Below are 21,632 nucleotides of genomic sequence, written 5' to 3'. Positions count from 1 at the left end.
CTGATGTAAAGTATATTCTCACATCATGCTCTACATCCATTTCCTCATAGGAATCCATAATGGCTCCAATTTTCAAGAAGGGCAATCTGTTTGATCCTAATAACTATCAACTGATTGCCCTTTTGGATTGCGATAGTACATTCTTTCCAGCATTCATTCTTGAAAAGTTGGAGCTATGGATTAAGGAAAATAATCTTACCCTGGAACCGATGTGGTTCCAGAAGGGAGCAATCAACGACTCGCAATGGGCTTATTCTGCCTGTCATTAAAGATGGCACAGGGAATGTGGTGAAGGGATTGCCAAATCTTATGTATGTAGCATTAATGGATTTCTCCAGGGCATTTGATCTTGTGAACTGCAATCTGCTCTGGGGAAAGTTAAAAAAATGGGGCATCCCTGCATCCTTACTGGCTATTTTAGAGCACACACATGAGGGGGAGGGGAACGTGAGACCTGATACTGGGGGATCCTTCACAGGCAACTTCCCCACATCGAAAGGACTTTACCAGGGCTGTGTACTTGCCCCATGCCTATATAATTTGTACTAGGCATACCGAAACGATACCTTGAAGAAAGGCTGCCCGGATCAGTCCCGAGGTGGAAGGGTATCGCATTAGCTGGCTGTCGTATATGTGGATGATGTGGGACTTGTGGACGGCTCACCCATAGGGGCTACAGAGGTTGTTAGGAGCCTTAAGAATATGCAAAGGCTATTTACTTGACTATGAACCAGAAAAAGTAACATTATGTTTGGCAACATCAAGAAGGCTCACTTGGTCCATTAATGAAACAAGGAGAGTAACATATTTGGGCTTCAATCTATACAAGTTCTCAAATTAATTACTCTGCATTAACATTTACCAACTGGCCTTTCAGATGAGGCGTTTACAAAGGAAACTGTAAATTCTGAATCAAACCTCTCATACCAAAGATAATGTATGGTATGGAGATTGTGCTGCATATAACATTCTGTGGGAGAGATTTGATTGCAGATTATGGAAGAGGGCCTTGGGACTGCCATTCTCTCTTCCCATGACCCCTTTACATTTTGATTGGGATTGTTATCGTTACAGTATTTAATTGGCGGATACTGTCTTTGGTTAATAAAACTTTGTTGCCTACGCAAAATTTCTTAAGCGTGAATCTATGAAGGAAAATGCATCACCGTTTCTGAATAAGATGTTATCTTTGGCTGATAGACTTGGATGATGCAGATAAATATCGCTCTGATTTTGTGGGCAACCCAATGAATGTAAAGGTTCTGAAGGAGAATGACTGGATTGTCACCACCACTCGTACAAGAGGATATAAACTGCATTCAACCTTTTCGATAAACCTTGGACATTTACCAAATTATCTCTTATCAATATCCGTGCCCTGTCGCAAGAATCCAGTTTTAAGATTTCGACTGAACCTTTTACTGACTGGCTAAGTATCATATGCTCATAGAGAACAAAAGGACGAGGGCTATAACATTTGCCCACTGTTATTCTGTAAGAAAACAAGAAACACTTCAGAATATATTGGTGGAATGTTCAACCCTAGCACCATCAGAACAAAATATCTGGGCCAAAAGAATTTTGTAAAATTTTGATTTGTGGAACTGCATGTTTGCAGGATCTGAATTATTTATAACGTATGCAATTGTGCACATTCTAGATGAGTTACGCTTACTCAGATAGTGGGTATGGCATGTATCTTAGCATATTACTTTTTAAGATTAAAGTGTTGTAATTGTGCATGAATTGAGTATTTTTGTGCAAGGTCAAATTCAAGATAATTTTTATTTTTTTTAAAGAAACCTCTGTACAATGGTCCTCTACCAACCTTGCTGAGAAACTTCGAGAGCATACTCTTGAGGACTTCACTTCCTCCACATCAGTATTAAAGTTCTCAGAAATGTTGCATTCCTTTGACCAAAAGGATCTCCATCTGCAGTCCCTGACCTGATGCTTGTGCCCCTTACACAGCCAATTTGCTTAACCTGTAATCTATATTGAGCAGCATACTCGTATGCTGTTATGTGACAGTTGCGCAATTTTTATTCTGTGGGCAGATCACCTGCGGGCAGAGCACCTGCTGTGCCCTAGCACCAGCGTATCCTTTGAATGCTCATAATCCGTTTGTGACAGACCTGTTGGGTCTAGAAATATATATCTTGGCAGGACTGTTGGAAGGGTCCCAAGCCCATCATCCCAGGATACATCTGATCTTTAAAAATCATGCTCTATCTTGGGATCCAGTTGTAGTGTAACCGCTGATTTACCTTCCATGCGGCCTCCTCGCATTTTGCCCTTCCCATCTTACTCTAAAGACAGGTCTCTAATGCAAAGTGTTAAGACTGATTTCCTATACTCTGGCGGACAGATGTATAGAAGGCCAACCTATATTGTGACAGGTACAACTCTGGGAAGCTGTAGCCAAACCAGTTTAAGGTAGCAGTGACAGGCGGTCTAGGCTAAGATCTTCAGAGGGGTGAGAGGTAAAGGGTCCATAATGAGGTCACACAATGGGAGTTACAAATTACCCTTAGACAGAATGTATAAAAATAGTTATTTAATTATGGCCAAATACACTATAAGAAAAATGAACACAAGCAAGTAGACTTATCAACCAATACCATGAAACTAAAATACATATATACAATCACAGGTTCAAGTGCATAATACAACTCGAGATACTCCTGCAAGGGAATGAACAGGTGAGTATTGCACACAAAAAGGTCCACAGAGAGTTTACCCCCAACTAATATTGTCCAACCCTAAGTTGCCTGGGGCATTGTGCCCTACTTTTCAGGATACAAAGATGCAGCACTCAGGAGGCAGGAGAAAATGTAGGTAGGGTCTCTGGGTTCCAGTGATGGATTCTTAGAGCCAGGGTTCAAGAGAGACCGTGTCCAAAATTCCCCCCCAACAGTTCGAAGTCTTGCCAAGGCAAGTTTTAGATATGGAATATTATAAGTCCATTGACTTACAATGGGAGTGTAGGGGTATGTGAAATGCTCAGTATCTTACCACACCCCCCCCCCTCACTCAGAATCTTCCCAAGACTTTCCAGAACAAAGGAAGGGTGTCCTGGCTTGCTTTTGCCGCCAAATTCCGCGGTCCTCTATTTTCACGGGTTGCAGGTTCGAGTGGAAGCGGGTCAGAAAAGCAGGTTTCGGACCGTGCACGCCACGCACAGCGATTCAGCAGGACTTGGTAGCCGCGGTCGGACTTTCCGGTCTTTCTCAGGTCCCCTTGGTGCTAGGACGCTGAAATTTAGCAGAGGGTGTCGTTGCAGTGGCAGCTGAGGGTGTGCCAAGTTTCAGACGGAAACTCGGAACGGCAACAAAGATAACCCGGTAGCCCAATAGCTAAGCTGGTCAGCCACAGGAGGATTCGCGGGCACTTCGAAGGTGGTTCTTGCGGTGGGCACCGAGTAGGCTTCGGGAATGGATGGTCCCTCCACTCCTGGGGTTGTAGCACCTTCGCAGGCCTACTGGAGATCAAGAGACAGACAGGGCTCCACCAGGACTGCAGCAGAAGTTGGTTGCCAGGCCTCCTTCAGACAGGTTACAGGTTTCTTTGCGGGTCTTCTCGGCTGGACGGATCCTTGGCTCCTTCAGGTTCTTCCAGGATCTCTGAGAATTGCATGCAGGGGCCTTCTTCTTATCCTAAAAGCCAGGTAGGAGTCGAAACTCACACTAGCCAATGGCAGAAGTAGCCCACACACACACCCCACAGTGGTCCAATGAGGACCACTGGCGGGAACACTCATGCCTACCACTCGGACACACAGAAACCAGGATGTGTATTAGGGTCAGACTGACCCAGCCCACATCCTGCCTGCAAACACACAAAGCCCTCCAGTAGCATGGCAAAAGCTCCTGCTTTCCTGGGCACTGGAAGTCCTTATAAGGATCATTCTTCATTCTGGCCTCTGAGGCCAAACAAGATGCAAAAACAATGGGTGAAAAACCTTGTGGTGCAGCCATGTTTGACTAGTAGCCACAGTAAGTAGCCAAACGTGGTTAAGCTAAAACGAAATTCCCCAAAAAGTGGGGAAAAGTCACTACTGCCACCAGCCCATCTTTTAGCACCTCAGAATAACCAAAAACTCCTTGAGTGTTAGTGTAGGGCAAAACAAAAATGAACCCCATTGCACTGCAGTGTAAGCTGCTGTGTGCAATGATAAAAAGTTACCACATGTGATACAAAATTAGCCACAAATAGCAACATAGTCACAAGACTAAGGGAAACACTGTTCCCCAGTACTGATAGCCTTAAGGACATATCAGTTTCCCCATAACATGTGAGCAAAGGCCAGTACAGTGAAGCTTAAGGCTTCACTGTACTGCAAAAAGTACAGGTCGGATTAAAAAATGAAAGCAAAAAGTTTGGGGGTTCCATAAAGAGGGAAGGAAAGGTGCAGTAAAGAGAATCTTTCCTGACACAAAGCATCCGAAAAGCAGTATTGCATCGCAATGTGCAGTGTAACTCTGTAGGTTTGCTAATTAGACACTTGTGTAGCACAGATGGTGATTTTTAAACTCCCCTGTTCCAAGAAAACGTAGAACACCCTACATTTTTCTCTTGCCCCTAGGGCTCTCCCCACCTTTTTGTTCACAGCTAGTTTATAAAGGTTAATGGAGAGAGCAGCAACACTTATCGCCTCCATGTGCCAATTACCTGTGTTGTGCCAGTGTTAGCCAGAAAACGTTGCTGCTTTTTTAAATAATTGCAAGCCAGCAGTAATTGGGTGGTACTTTTATTAAGCTAACTATAGTCGGTTTTGAATGGACCAATGCGTTAAACTCCTTCAATGTCATTCCTAAACCTATGCATTGTTAACCCGATTTTACAATATTTATGCAATAAAACACTGCATGGCCTACATGTTTTTAAGAAATGTTCATTTTAAGATCTTCCATAGGAAGGTAGATTGACTTTTAAAAATGTATGTTATCACACAGCGAAAAAATGCTCTTGTTGGAAAACACTTCTGTCACCTGCATTTGTAAGACGCTTATACAGCCAGAAAATTCTTTCAAAGCTGCCACAGCGCAACAGGGAGGGAACATTGGAATGAAAGACGGTTCTATGAGCCGGAGCCGATCCCAAAATCCTTGACATTCGATCTCATCGGTCACTTCAAACTAGCTACACTGAATGTAAGGTGCCTGCACTACCATTTTCACCGAATTTGTCCAGTTCTCGAACTGCTACGCCATCTACTCCTTTGTATTTATTTGAAGAACAGGGAAAAAAGTGTTCCAAGTCAAATTTGCCCATTTGAATTTGGTTATTTTGACTGGTTTACACGAATTGGAAAGCACTCTTGTTCACGTTTAAATGTGAGATACGTTTTCTACTTTTCTTTCAAAGGCTTCCTTTCGTGGTTTCGTAATGGACTGCTGGCCACAGGAATTGGAGTGATTTCTTACGTCCAGAGTGACATGGGTCAAGAGGCAGCTTATGGCAAGTATTCATCTGGATTATCTTTCAAATGCTTTTCAGAACTGTAAGGCAGAAAACTAATACCATTTGATAATAGAAATAAGAGTGACATAAGATAAGTAGAAACCTTGAATTCTGTGCAAATCTTTGGTTACTGTAAGTTGTTTTCAGGGGCTGTAACAGACTGGTTTTACATTCCAATTAGTTCATTTCTATTTTTGCGGGGAGCTACCAGCGCTGTCTGTAAGCCATAACTATTGGCCCTGGAAGTGATGATTGAAGAGAGCAGGAATGCGAGTTTGTACACAACCTGCGCAAGTGTTGGCCTTTTATTCATTGATTGATCACCCAAGCTATACTAGTCTTTATGGACATTACCCATGACTAGCTGCCTAAAACCACCACCTGAGATGTCTTTGCATGCTCTGTGCTTTTAAGTGGATCTCATTATTTCTAAGCACTATTCTGATGTGTAATGGCTTTATTGCAGCTGTAAACTAGTTTTCTGGTGTAATAAAAACGTCTTAACCTAGTGTTCCTTCAACCACTTGACTCCTAGGCAATGTATGCCCTCACACTAAATTCCTTTGAAAAACGAGCACTGGCAAGCACAAACGTTTTGGCATATTAAGGGTATTTGTTAGACATTGCATTGGCATTCCATGTACTAACATCATTTGCCAGCTGTTGCAATGTTATGGGCAGTAAGAACAATTAGGAAAATGCCTAGCTATTCAAATCAAAAACCCATTTGCATGGCGACTAATTCTTTGGAATTTGTTTTGGGAAAGAGGAAACTGAATTTGAAGTGTTTTGCGACAGCTTTTTTACTATATTTTCTGTCGGAGATGGGGGTTGCTCCTGATATAATTTTTTATTTTTTTCCATTTAATGTTTATAGTTAATAGCAACTTTTACATATGTATATAATCAGAACATACAATTCATACATAAAATAACTTATCAAGAAAGATTTCCCTACATATTTACCGTTCCAATGTAAAAGTCTACTTCCACTAATTCCAATTCAATTTTCCCATGGCCATTATCCCACTCCACACATGATATAGCGCTATATGCAATGAATTCTGTATTTAGGCAATAGCAACAGAATGAATCCCTTTTTAATATTGTCTAAATACGTGACAAAAGGCCCCAGCAGTCTCATGTAAAGGGGGCCCTGTGTTGCGAATTCCATGAGGTGGCAAACGGGTTCCATCTTTCCTTCTATGCCACACAAACGGCATAGCTTGTCCTCCAGGCTAATGGTGAATTCTGAGCCAGTAGATGCAAACACTGTTAGTTTGTTCAAACGTAACAGGATAAATCTGTGTAACGCAAGAGATGACATATTCTGAGATGCCTCCGTTTTCTATATTGTTGATTTAGGTTCTTCACAACTAAGCATTAACTTTTCAAACTCGCCAAGTGATTGTAGTTGTCGATCCAGTCCCATCTATCTAGCTTATTAACAAACTTTGTATGTGCTATTCTTCTTCCCAATTGTGTTCCCATTCTATTGCCTTGAAGATCTAATTCACCATAATGCTAAATTTACTTTTAGCATTGGCGCAAATTTCCGTTCCCAATAATTGTAATAAAGAGCAAGGCCGAGATAGATTTGATTTTAAATAAAATGGCATCTCCTTTTCGAGGCCACAGCAACCAATGAGCTACTGCCAAGCTCCAACCTTATGTCTCAATAGGTATACTTGGGCCTCGTTCTAGAATTCTTCGCCAGAACCTGCCTTCTACTATCTTTAACCATGAGATGTTATCCGTGCTCAGGGCTTCTAGCATCAGGATGCCATGTAAATTCTAGCCAGAGACTTCTCTGATGCACCTGGAGATCATATGGGTCAGGGCTGTAGCTTTTCGATATCTGCTTTCAGGTATTTTCTTCTTAAACATGTTATTGGTGACATGGTCCAGTTGCTATGTATGCTAAATGACTAGAGGCTCACCCCTAAGACACTGCTACAACTGAGTGTTTGCTCCTGGCACCCCTAGGTTACAACCCCAATGTTCTTATGGAATTGCATGCCATAGATGGATCAAGGTTGTGAAAATCAGTCTACAGATTATGACCTGGTAATTGTACATGTTGAAAGCATTTAAGCAAACCTTTTCTTTTGCAGAACACTTCTCCGTTTCTAGTATTAATTTGACAATATGCAAGTATCAATTATGAGACATTTTTACACAAGTTTTTAGAGTTGGAATATGCTTCGATTTTCACAACGTGAATTCTAATCCTTGTTCTTATTCATGTTCTTGTTTCTGTTAAGCTGTAAACTTTGCTTTTTCACTTTGTTTTCGTTGTTTTAATATATACTTGCTACATTTTACTGTCTACCAATTTATTTTACTGTACTTGCTCATATTAGATTGTAAAACAATGTGATATTCATGTGGTTTTTCTGTCACTTCCACTCCCATAATTGCTCCTTGTGTGTGTGTATGAGGTCCTGCACCTCCAAGCCCAATAATTAGTTGCTGGCCATTTCCCCATTCTCGTAGTAAACTCATCCCTACATGCATCACTTTCTTACTCTGATCAAATGCTCCGTTTTTTTGGTTACATTTCATAACATCTTTTGCATTTACAACTTGAGTTGCTTCTTTAAAAATATGGCAAGCCTCTCTTCCGCCTACCTTTTTTTTAAAAAAATTTTAAGCTTTTGCTTCCTTGAAAAATGAGCATAACCGAGGAGTGTACATATCTAGTTGCAGGCTACTACCCAGCCATCGTTACTTGCTCCTACACAAAGTACACCATGTTTTACTCGCCAAGAGTCGATCACTAGCCAATGGCATGTTTTTGAGCCTTGGCACAACCAATGCAAATGCAGTAGGTACATATGCATAAAGATCTAAACAGATCTGTAATTATTCCTAGCGCCCAATCAATTTACCAAATTGTCCTTTCACAAGTGGTGTATCAACTCTTTTCCAACATCTGGACGTTATATGCTGTATGTGAACAATGCTGCCATGGTTTTCTCTAATTAACCAGGACTGTCAGTAAGAGGCCATAACAAGGGAATTTGTCACAATGTTTGGTTTAGTATACAAGGATTGCTTCAACTTTTCAGTGCTTGTGAATTCTCCTCCACATTGAGGTTCCTATTGCCTTAATTGCACAAGGGCTTCACACGTCTACAAACGGAAAATCCTAAAATACTCAACATGAGCTACAGTGATTTGTGAATCTTTGGAATTACTAAATAGTCTTTATACCCCTTTGTTAATATATGCATGACCAATACTTTCCTACATCATTTTTCCATTGAATTCATTAACACGAAAAAATGTCCTCCATGTTTAACTTCAAGCTCCCTTGCTCTTTTAACACTTTCCTTAAATAAGTATGTGGCTGATCATTTCTGGATAAAATTAAACATTGTAAACATTTGCGTGCGTGCGACCGAGAGGGCCCCAAAACCTTTTTACATAGGTTGTGCATCACCTGTGCTAGCATTTGTCACTGAGGCAATTGATTGTGTTGTAGGTCAAAACGTTATTTGCTTGCAATAATATATAGCCAATATACACTCTTCCTATGTAAGCCTATAGATGTGACTATTCTGCTTTAAAAAATGACATCCTTTAACAATTCCATATTCATTTCAAGAATGGCGTGACTCTTCTTAGGCACACTATATGGCTTCCCAGATTTTGGATTTCTGATGTACACTTTTACAGAATAGTCTCTATGCCAAAAATCGAATTCACTTTACTCCCAAATCATGTGGGCGGGGGGGCGCTCTCCTGCCATGCAACCAAGTCTGTGGTAATCATTAACTCTGCCCTCCTTGACAATCCTATGGCTAAACACATCTGGACTACTGTCAACAATTCCCTTCTCTGTCGACTACCATGGCAGCTTATTGGCAAAATAAAGTACACTGTACCGTCGCTCTGCCCTGGTTTTCCTTGTAGCATCAATGTTTTTCGGATCCCCCCTTCCACAGTCTTGTCCCTAACCTGTTGCGTTGCCCCCCGCCCCCAACCCCACCCAATTGTGCTGGTAGCCCAAGGTAGCCTTCCTGTAATGAGGTCTCCTACCTTCTGCGGTTGTCTCTTGACCTTGTGGTCTTACTGGCACTGCCTTGATCTTTTTTGCCTGCTCCCTTATCTTTGCCAGTTCTAATGGATCAAAACACTTGATTTCAACGGACAACCTGCGTTCTCAATCTCTCCATTGCCACCTCCCAATTCTTCTGACAAAGATGCCTCCTCCCCTCTGGTTCTCTCCCTCTGGTACTTAAGTGCTCTCCATTCTGAGGGTCTTGTCACCCCATCCCTTGTAAATCGCATATATTGTACTTCACAAGTACAACTTTTCTTTGGATCATATGTTCTAATTGCCCATTCTTCTAACGTTTCCCACCCATTCTCCTCGTACACCTGCACTAATTAGTTACCATGTTCTACTCCTCTACCGCCTGTGTCAGTCACCCAGATACTAATTTTGCCATCCATCGGTAAAGCTTGCTTCCCTTCAAAAACTGTTGCGTCAAAACCTCTTCATACTCCAATCAACCGTTTTTCTTTAGATGACGATCCAGTCCATAACGCAGACCTTGATGTCATCATTACGTAAACCACAGATCCGAATATTTGCCTATTTGCTGAACATAGTCTATTTACAGCTCCTCCTTGGGGCCTTACCCATCCCTGAAAGTGTTATTTATCGCTATATTGACATGTTAATAAATGACTTCACTTGGACAATATATCTGAAGCTGCTAATTATTCTGCCTGCTGCAACAACATACTCTGTACTTGGTCTCCAGCTCTGGCTTTCCTCTTACATTATGACTTTTTTGATTAATACAAATTCGAAAATTCTCCAGTAACCTCCTCATGACCTCGTAGAATATTTGCTCAACTCCCTACCCTCAAAAGGCCTACTTGTGCTGGGAAAAGGGGAACAAATCACTGTGGCTCTGCTAATTCTGGCTTCCTGTGAAAACGTAGAAACCAATACAACTCCCTTTGTATTGGCCACTGTGCCTTCCACTGCCCAGAAAGTAATGCATCCCATGCACACCTTTCAAAGCACTTAAACCCCCGACCCCCCCCCCCCCCCCCCGCGATCAGAAAATCGATGTTCACAAAACCACCAGACTATTTAGAATGGATTTGAGCACTTGATGACTAATAACTGTATCATTGTAAGCCACACGGCTCCATCAAGCCTATACATTCTAAAACGGACTACTCTGCACATCCTTAACCTCCTCACGATCCCCTAACTACAACCTACTGACCTTTGTCTGTGACCACACTATCTACTGCCTGCAGCCATCAATGCCTCCAGTTTAGCATCTGCCTCTACCCCATGTCAACATTGCCAATGCCCTTTTTTTTTTCAAAATCCTTTTTCCAAGACATTGCCAAAATAGCAGAAGAGCGCAGGGCTCACAAAAAATACCAGCCCACTCACTTAGGTGAGATTTTACGATGGACGAGTAGCATTTGCAAGGTATTCTACCTCGATTGCGGTTATGGGAATGTTTGACTTATTTGACATTTACTGCAAGCAACATTTTTTTGCAGTCAATGGCAAATCAGTTTCACTGTGCATGGCTTGCCTTTTGGTGGTAGCATTGCGAATATCAAGGTGTTTTAGTGAAATGCACCAGTACATTTTTTTTTCACCACTTATAATGAGGGGGGGGTGGGAGGGCGAATTTCTCTTAGGTAGAGTATGTAAACAAAGGAACTCGCCCTGCAGGTCTAGTGGGATTTTAAAGAATTATCCAGGCCTTGACTTAAACTCTGAGCGCTGTAGAACAACTAACCTTAAGGTGGGGGCAGTGCACCGAACCTCTTACGGTTGGTTCTGTGGCAGAGCAGTCAGGCTTAACTTTAGGGGGTGAGGAGAAGTAGGCTGGCGCAGAGGTAGTTGGCTCACCCTGTGGTCCAAAAAGAACACACCACGCTGGTATACTGAACTTAAAAGTTACACTTGTATAGATCTGTATTAGTAACTTAAGTTGACCACATCCAATAAAAAAACCTAGCGTATGCCCTTCCCACTCGTTTACTATAATGTAGATCCACTATCTGGAAATGGACACATTATAATAGACAAGGTCGTAGGAGGGACTCTTAGGGTTTCATACATTAAGACATTTAGTATGAATAATCCTTATAGTAGCCCAGATGCCAAAACATTACTTGAACCCTAGACCTCTCAGGTACAATGTAACTCTGGAACCTTTTTTTCTGGTGTAGTACAGCATCCAAACAGCCAAGGACTTTACCCTGGACCAACAACAACCTAGACAGTGGGGGGAAAAAAGAACGGCAATCTTCCTTCTTAGGAGTGGGACCCTAAACAAGAAATGGTAGCAATAACGAGGAGAACCTGGCATAGCAGCATTTTGGCACTTAAGGGCACTTAAGGGCAATTCAGAGCAGTCACCCAGCAAGAAACGTTCCTACAACAGAGACCACAGTGGGGGCAATCAAGGACTGGCCAGAAGAGCGCATGAGGCAAGATATTGGAGGGGAATGGAGGGAGTGGTTCCTCAATACCCTTTTAACTCACATTGGCTTGCAATACCAAGGTGGTATGACCACAACTGGAAAGTGCTGGTACCTGGAGATGGCTCAAGCAAGCAAGCAAGGAAGGCCTGGCCCATTCAATGTAGGGTCCAGCAGCACTATGAGGAGAGGCCCAGGAAAGATGTCAGGATACATGGTCTAGCCATTATAACCAAATCTTGACTTAGAAATGCAGCATGGCTAAAAAACTGCAGGAATCCTCCAGCAGGGTAAGTAAGCTACCTGCTTTGCAAGAAAGTCAAGTTAGAATTTAATGGAGGATCAGGGTCTCCCCTAAATGATATCCCACTCCTAGTGGCTGGTGTAAACCAGCCCACCAATACCGGAAAGGCGGGGAACTGCAACTTTTGGCTTTCAAAGTGTTTGAGCCCCCCATAATCCCTATTATTGACTGTTGGCTAGGGCTGGTGGAAGTTGCAGTGCAGATGAGTTATCTTGAAACTGGACTACTGTGCCAGCATCATCTTCTTTGGTCTCCTCAACTATGCTTTCTGTTCTCTCGGCAAGATCAATAACTTAGCTACCAGGGCTCTCATTGAACTTCCTCACTTCATGCTTACTTCCTCATACCATCACCAGGTTGGATGGCTGACTATGCAAAACTGACCCAGACTTCTATTTCTTCTCACGGTTCAGAAATCTATACACAGTAAGCCACCCCCGTATCTATTCAACTCTACAAGCCTTCTCGTAATCTCTGTTCTGCCTCCCCGATTACTCTTGTGCCACCTCACCCACTACTGCTCTCTTCTTGCTCCACTTGATGGAATTCTCGTCCCTCTGACATCCGAGAAACGGTCCACACTGATTTGTTCAAAAGCAGACTAAAAACCTACCTCCTTGGCTCTGTTACCCTCTTCACCAACCTCTCCTGCCTTCTAGCTAACATGTGTCCCTTGCCTCTAACCTACCTCTGTCCCTCACTTTCTCTGCCTTCACTATAGCACTTCATCCCTCATGGTCACATCCCAACAGCTGGCTGTACCTCCTACCTGCATGTCTAATGTTGGGTGTCCTTAATCCATGCATGTCTACCCATGTATTGTCCCAGATGATTGTTCCATTTACTCCGCTCCGCAACCTGGTCAGAATGTCGCTGACGACTCCTTCCTCCCTTACCCCCTCCCGTGTAATAAGCTCACTGCTTCTCTTAACATCAGATTTCTTAACTTATTGTATGTTCTTTTGTATTCAAAAGGGCATTGTACCTCCCTGTATATAAATAAAATAAATAGTGCAAAATGTCTGGATAGCGGTTGGTAGCAGGCTATCTCATTGGCCCTAACCCACCACTTGCCTTAGACTCCTCCCTGCAGGATTTGAAATGGCCTTCCGAGGAACTGGTCGAGACCGGGTCAAACCGCTATCGAGTGCATGGCTGGGCTCACAAAAAGCCAGTGTGTGTGCAACATCCATTTTTGTCCTGCCTTGTGGGTTCCATGAACAAGGAAAGACTCAAAAGAGATCAGGACTTCAAATATTGGTACCCGCAAAGCTACAAATAAGGTACATTGGCCTACTAATGTGATCTGCTTTTCTCTCATGGTGAAGCAAAAACTAATTTTCAGCTATCACCACACTAGTCTCTAAAACCAGTATAGGGTGATACAATCACCCTAGGGCCACATTGAGGTGCTCTTCCAACCCCCCGCATTCCATTTGAGCCTTATAGGCCTCCATGGATCCATGTACTAGGTCAAAAAGGGTTGCAGTAGCAGGGTGATTTATTTTGAAGGCCATTTCGCCAGAAAACAATTGCTCCTAAACAAAAGAAATAAAAGGAAAAAGTAAAATGTTTAAGGGTCCCTAAAAAGTAACTGCAGAACTCCCAAAAAATGTCATCTTACTCGGGGTCCTAATTCTACCTAGAAACCTGTGTCCTTCTTGGATGTTGGTCTTCCATTTTCACCCTGGCAACAAGGTACATGAAGACCCCAAGAGGGACTGCAACCAAAAAGACACCTTGCTGCTCTAGAAAAACTACCACTGCAAAGAAAGCTGAGTAACCATGGGCCAGCTACTTGCTGAAGATGTGCTCTCCAGCAACTTCTTGTGGCTGTACCTCTGATCATGATGTGACATGACAAGACCTTTTTCTTCCCTTCAGAAATATGTTTTCAGTGCCCATCTCCCGGAAATGAGCATGCCCTGAACACACTGATGTGGCAAACATGTGCATCTCTAAACCCTGTAGCACCTATAAAAGCCAGCCTGCAATCAAGGACAAAATACATCTGTATTGAGACCGCACTACTCCAAACTGGGGAATTCTAAAAACTGCAGAACATTTGCTCCTGCTGAACAATTCCTCGGCAAATGTTTTGTGTGGATGGCCTGCCATTTTGTGTCTACCTCAGTCGCAGTAGTGCTGGCTTCTTGTCTGCCTGGTATATTGCCAGGGTATAATGGAGGGAGCTGTGTCCCGTTCTCCCTTAAAAGTTGTATGTGACAATGGTTATGTGATGCTGAGGCATCAATGTCTCCAGAGCATTCACCCAGGTCCCACAAAGCATTGAAGGGATCAGACTGTTAGTCCTCCTTAGTGCTGCTGAGAAATTGATATTCTGGTGAATGATTCCTTACCATCTCCCTGATGTGCTTCCACGGTTATCTCGGCGCTTCTCTGCAAGTGTAGCCCTATCACTGTCATCAACTCATCAATGTACCTAGAACCTGTGCCCGAGTCTTCATGGATTATGTCTTTTATGACAGGACCTTACATAAACCACCTAAGAAAAATTTGAGTGACATGTTGCTGGCAGGCCTTCCTGGTAGGGGCTGTTAAGGGCCAAGCAAAGTTAGTGGGCTTTAAATGGCAGTGGCATGGTTCCCAGCAGGGTAGTCCCACCAGCATATGGTTATGGTCATTTTCACCCGGTTGGAAGACACTGGTGCTAATGCCCTTCTCATGTGCTTAAGCAATACACCCTAATGGGTGGGGGTATTACTGTGTCTGGAATGCCACGGGCAGTTAAAAGCCCAAGAACATCAAGAGCTTTAACATCAGCCCCAGTGTATTACCAGACCAGGTAAGGCCCCCGCCCAAAGGGGTTTATTGCTATTGGCAGCGTGGCATGGTTACTGAGGTGCTACATTTTACTATTTTTATTTTTAATTTTAAAAGAAATTTAGGGGGGGGGGGTTTTCGGTTTTTTTTTGGTATGTTGAGAAACCGCATAGTTGCCATTTCTCAACTTAAAAAGTACAAACTAAGATGGTTGCCATGGCAAAGAGACAAAAGAACTCCCTTCCCATGGTGGCCATTGCGGTGGCAGGGTAAGTGCAGGACCATTGTTTCAGTTAAGTGGGGTTTATTTATTTGAATAGCTCCGACGGCCCGCAGGCATCAGGGTGCATACGATAAGACAAAGAAGACAAGATATGGAAAACAAACGGTGATTACAGGACATTTACGTATACCAGTTGAATAGTAGCAGATTAAGGGTTAACGGGAATTACATCATGGCGGTGTTCTTTAAAAAGGAGGGTTTTTAGCTTCTTTCAAAAGGCGAGATGGTTGGTCTCCAGCCTGAGGGCTGAGTGGAAGTTTGTTCCAGCTTGCTGCTGCGCAGTTGGGAAAGGCTCTTCCCATACCGATATATATATATATATATATATATATATATAATTTTATTTTTTTTTTTTATTTTTTTTTTTTTGTGCGTCAGTCCTATGACTAACCCAAGGGCTTCTGATCAAAGGCCCGGATGGGGTTATAAGCGATTTAGTATGCATGTACTATGCCGTACAGGCACTTGTGTCAGGGTCAGAGATTTAAATTGTATGCAGTCTTCTATTTTCAACTAATGCATGTCACGTCTGGCTTCACTAATATGTTCAGTTCTGGCTTTTTGTTTGATTAGAGCAATCGTGTTTTGAATCAGTTGGAATTTGTGCATACTTCGTTTGCTGGCTCCTGCTAGGAGTGCATTTCCATGGTCTAGGCGAGATGGAATAGCAGCTCCAGCTATAGTAGTGCAGGCTTTCTCCCTAAGCAGTGGTCTAATTGCCTTAAGCAGTCTAATGTAGTAGGCAACGTTTTTGCTTGCATACATTGCTTGGGCTTCTGCATTCAGGGAGGCTTCTAGGGTCATGCCTAAGGTTTTAACTTTGCCCAAAACCTCAATGCGGGATTCTTTGATTTTAAAAGATTGGCAGTCTGGGGAGAGTTTGGCTCATGCATGTGTGGACCCAAAGACCATGAGCTCGGTCTTATTACTATTCAAGCACATCTAGCAATTGTCCATCCAGTCTTCTGTGATGTTATAGAGGTCATTAAGAGATGTACTATCCTTAGCGTGGTCCCCACTCAGTTCTATAATAAGATGTGTCATCAGCATAGTTGGTGAAAAACAGAGTATGGTCCAGCAGTTCACACAGGAGTCGTAAGTACAGGTTTAATAACGGTGGTGAGAGGCGGGCACCCTGCGGTACACCGCAGAAAATGTTGGATTCTGCAGAGAATTGGTCTCCCTGGTGTACTTGAGAGATTCGGTTATCAATGTTGGATAACCATCCAACAGCTTCCTTAGAACAGTTAGCAACATTTTCTAGTGCTTGTTGGAGTAACTGGTGATCCACCAGATCGAACGCTGCACTAAGGTCTAACAGAATCAGTAAACCGACTTTTCCCTTATCCATAATCCCCAGCATTTTGGTCTGTAAGTCAAGCATTGCTGTCTCAGTGCTGCGGATAGGTCAAAAACCTGATTGCTGTGGATGTAGGATTTCTTTACTTTCAACATATGCCTGGAGCTGTGCAGTTGGGATCTTATCCATAACTTTGAGGGTAAAATTACAGTTTGTAATAGGTCTCAAGTTGTTTGGGTCGCGTTGGTCTAAGTTGGGCTTTTTTGCCAAAGGTGTAACGGTAACCTTTTTTATATTTTTGGGTACTATTTGATCGCAAAAGGAGGTGTTTACTATTTTTGTAAGTAAAGGAGCAAAGATGTTGGGGTTCTCAAGAATAATCTTGGGGGAGGGGGGTTGGGAGAGGGAGGCAGAGATTGTTTTCAGCACAGGAGGACGGTTTCATAGAGGCCAAAGTTTTCAGCATGTCTTCTGTGGATATTTGCTGGAAGTGGAATTTCTCCTTGCATTTGGAAGTCGTTGCTGTTCCTTGTGTGTTGGATTCAGATTTATTAGCTTGAGCAAGTGCTATTCTCTAGCTTTCGTGATTTTATTACTTAAGGCTGCCTGAGTGTTCTCACATTCAATTTGGGATGGTGAAAATGCAGGTACTAATGCCTGAGGCTTGTCTATTGATTTAAAGATTTCAAAGAGTTTACCTGCTGAGTTAGCGGAGGCTTCAATTTGGCTATTGAAGTAGTTCTTCTTTGCCTCATTGATATTCTAATAAGATTCTAGTCTTATTGCAGTCAGTTGGATTCTTTATTCAACGTATTTCGCTACACGTATTCTCCTTCTTTAGAGTTGGTAGTTCAGTGGTGAACCATTTTTGGTGATTAGAATTGGGCCTGACTATTTTGTCAGGAGGGGGGGCTTTCTGATTTATTAGAGTGAGCATCTGCTGGTCGTAATTATCTATGATAGTATCACATGAGTCGTTTTCCCTGATGTTAGCTAAGATGCCATTTATGCAGAGTTCTAAGTCAGATTTTCCGATGTTCTTAAAGTTCCAGCATACGACTTTCTTTGCTTCATTCATGCATTTCTTTACTCACTTTAAGGTGGTCTGACCATATGCAAGGGGTGGTCACATAATTATTAGTTTCTATGTTGTTGGTTATAACCCTGTCCAGTTGGTGACCATTTGACATGGTGAGGGTAGGAATTCATTACATCAAACTGTATTTTATGCAAAAAAAAAATCCATAGTGATAGCTTCTTAATCTTATGAGTCACCACGCCATCGATTCTAATCTCCAAGAATGATTGTGGATTTATTTTGTCCCATCAGAGTTGGTGAGCTGTACAAGTTCGTCATTGATCTTGAGACTATGGAGGGGGAGGTCTGTATAATAGTATTAGGTGAATGCAATTGTTATTTGTGGGACAGTATTTTAGGTGTAATATCTCACAGCCTGAACATGAAATGGAAGGGAATACATGTATTGAATCCCGAGTAATTATGGTTACCCCCCCCCCCCCCCGCCCTTCCCACTAAATCTTTGTTCTCTCCTCTTACTTTCTTCTATGCACTTACTCTATCAGAATTGTCCCTGAACCTAGTATGATAGCAACCTTGTCTGTCTAAAATCAATTGGGCTCTTTGTGTGCACTGAACATTTTTCGGCTCTTTGTGATCTGCATCTGAACACTCTTTTGCAAAACAGATGCTGTAATTGATCGGCCTTTAAGCTGCCCTCTGACCCTGCACAATGCTACTTTGTTTGGGATAACTACACTAGGAACATCAGCAGCGTGGGGGATGAGAGAGCAGATGTAGCAATATCCACACAGCTTCAAAAGTTTGCGAGTGGCATTAGTGGCCTCCTCCTTCTTATATGTAATTGTTTGGAATCTTGTGGGTGATCTGCTGGCCATAGGACTTGGTATCGGAAGCAAGGGTGTCTCAGGTTATTCGGAATTGAAATAGTGCATTGAGAGAAAACCGAGCGGTAGGGGGTAGCTTAAAGGAATAGTGCGCTCAAAAATATTATTGTCCCGAGCGTTCGGGCATGTGGTTTTAAGTATACGTTGATCGATTGTAAAAACATTTCCTATGCACCGTACCTTAGTTTTCCTCACTCTTACACATGCAAAATCAGGCAGACAGGTGTGGCCATCTTGTGCTAATCTTATCCGTTGCCGCATCGCCCTAATGTGAACGGCCCTCGCGGCCCTAAATCATATCCGCTGCCCCTGAAGCTGACATCACCATTCCTAGGGGTATTCTCTACCTATCTCCATGACGTTACTGTGCAGCGTAGCCAAACACGCCCAGTCGTCACCTACGTCTTGTCGCCAGTTTACGCAGTACCCAGAATATCAACACACATCCTCTTACAGCACATCGTGTCCCAATTCTGAATACAAAACACTATTTTTAAAGGAAACTGCAATACGCTGCAATTTGTGCTTTTATTTCACAATAAACGCTCGAACATCCGCCGATTTCCATGTTCAACCAAATTTGTAATTTCTTTCTTTGTTCTCGATCGACAAATGTTTATCGTGAGTCAGTGTTCCTTTGGGTATGAGAAGCGCATTAGACGCACCGTGATTCGCAAGGCTTTGGCATCAGCTTGTTGCTAGACCCCCGTAAACCGCGAAAGGGCAAATCGGCCCGGGGCGATCGTCCCACAACGGCGTGATACTAATCCAGCCATTTAGGTGTATCTGCAACTGCCTGCTGAAGAAGCCATCAATTGGTATCTGGAAAAAAATGACATTCACAGAATGGGAGGATGTGGCTGTGTAGAAAACCTACAGAAAACTGTCTCAGTAGCCGTTCTTTATTCTAATTTATCAATTTACCCATTAATTCTGCACTGTTTGAAAACTAATGATGAACACAAATGTGAAACAATGGAAACACAGAGAAAACATTGAGGAATTTTGGAGTCTACGATGTGCTTGAGATGTTTGTGCTATGGATTATGTTTAGCTCGCAATGGCATGCCAATGCGGAAGCTGACGGAAGAATTCGAAGAACACGTAGACTGCATTTTTACGGAATATTAGCGTAGAATTTGGCGTTGGTGAAACCTGTGGCAACCCAGACGTGGACTCGATGCAGCTGGACTGCCCATGTGCCCTGGACAAAGACAAGTACACAGGTTGTTTTGTGTGTCGTTACAATATGCCAAAAACAACAACCCATTACAATGTTAGCCAGCAATACTGGTCATAAAGTGAAACCTCAGTGACCATAGAGAAACATGATTTTATCAAATCCCTGGAAGATCTCAAATTGAGGGGAATGCAAATAGACCTCATAGCCACTGACAAGACATGTTTCAATACCCAAGACCATGAGAGAGCAGTTTCCAAATATTGACCATCAATTTGATGTATCGCACGTTACCAAATCAATCAATAAAATAAATCTCAGCTGCTGGAAAAAAAGGCTCTGAAAATATTTTAGTGGTCCCAGTCTTTCAGCAACCATCTTTGGTGGAGCGTCAAAACTTGTGGTGGGGTCTGTGATGAAAAATGGCACTCACTAATGCATCACTGTTCCAACGTTCACTCTTAGACAGAAAACCTACATTTTCACCAATGTGCACATGGACTTTTGTCAGAGGAGCAGGAACGCAAGAAGTGGTTGATTCCATCTTCACCTCCACACACAGCTCTTGAGACGATTGTGTTTGATAAAAACTCTATCAAGAGATCTGAAGGGACTCTCAGAATTCTGTGTCACAGGAAATTTGGAGGTGTTCCACAATATGTGCCTAAGTACAGGCCCAAGAGAGAGCATTAGGCATAGACTGGATGCAATATTGGACATTACTAGCGGTCTTGGGGCATAACGAGAACGTAGGGCGTGAACAATCGAGGATGGAAATAATTTACCAGATGGTCCTGTTTTGTAATGGTGACTTACAGCTAAGGCTGGAGGATGTGAATTTCCATTCTGCCAGTTTTGATCCGTTTTGCCGCAATCCACTACCCTGCATACCGAAACGAGCTACGCAAAGTTTCTCGTGAACCGAACGCTCAAAGTTTCTCATCGCACTACATGAAACTAACATGGGAACGAAACCCCATGCTCCATACGAAATTGCAGCGGCAGAAATGGCGTGCTAATTTCATGGAACAGGTGGAAGCGGATTCCACACTTTTCGGGCACTGTTTATCTCGCCCCTACTTACGCCATTGCATGTAATCATGCGAATTGGCATTTCACACCACGCATTTGAGTGGCCATAATATATTGGTAGCCACATTTGATCTAATGTCAACCCCCAACCCAGGGAGCAACTTCAGAGATTTGTGGTTGGTAGTGTGGGGGTAATGGACTTGCATTTTGCCGTAATGGGGTGAACCTGAAAAGTTCTCCAGTGATGCTTTCAATGAGTTCATTTGGGAAAGTGAAAAGCTGAAAAATACTGTAAAACGGCAGACTACTCATCCCCATGTATTCAACCTATTGGTATGGGATCGAGAGAGAAAAAACACAGGGTAGATCTTGAAACATATATTCTAAAAGGAAGAAGGATCTAATGAATCACATACTGGATGCGTAAACCAGAAATTTCTAATGATCCAGCATGATGGTTAAAAGATGTTGTCCACATTTACAGAGTAACACCCGTAATTTTTGGTACATAATTAATACAGATTGTAAGAGGATTCAATTCAACACTACAGCTAAGTCAATGCCTAGTCTGGGATACTGAATAGAAACCCTTATTGATATATCTTTATGTCCAGTTCATGAGTTCTGCATGACTACCCCTATATCACACCCCTCTCTTGGAATCCCCCTGACCCCACTGAGCCAAGAAGTAGTTCTGTTTTGCAAGTTTAAAAGGTTTATTATAAAAAAAAAATTAAACAAATATATATATATATATATATATATATATCACACTTTATAATAAATTAATATCACACAGAACATGAGCAGTTAACAATGGGTAATGTTCTACTAATAAACTGATTTGATTACCCAGGAGTAGTATAAAAGATGAGGTAGCACGCTT

The 21,632-nt window shown here is 42.5% G+C and overlaps 1 protein-coding gene across 1 annotated transcript in view; it reads left to right on the top strand.

Annotated features, from left to right (window-relative positions):
• Window positions 1-21,632, top strand: part of TMEM160 (transmembrane protein 160) — a 61,855-nt gene that overhangs the window by 16,694 nt on the left and 23,529 nt on the right. The window contains exon 2 of the mRNA XM_069644569.1: window positions 5,368-5,460. Within this exon, the coding sequence (XP_069500670.1) occupies window positions 5,368-5,460 (93 nt within the window). The remainder of the gene's footprint in view (window positions 1-5,367; window positions 5,461-21,632) is intronic.

This window comes from Ambystoma mexicanum, chromosome 2p (assembly GCF_040938575.1).
Source record: "Ambystoma mexicanum isolate Mex_15411 chromosome 2p, UKY_AmexF1_1, whole genome shotgun sequence".
Taxonomy (NCBI): domain Eukaryota; kingdom Metazoa; phylum Chordata; class Amphibia; order Caudata; family Ambystomatidae; genus Ambystoma; species Ambystoma mexicanum.
This window is presented reverse-complemented; position numbering and strand designations above follow the sequence as displayed.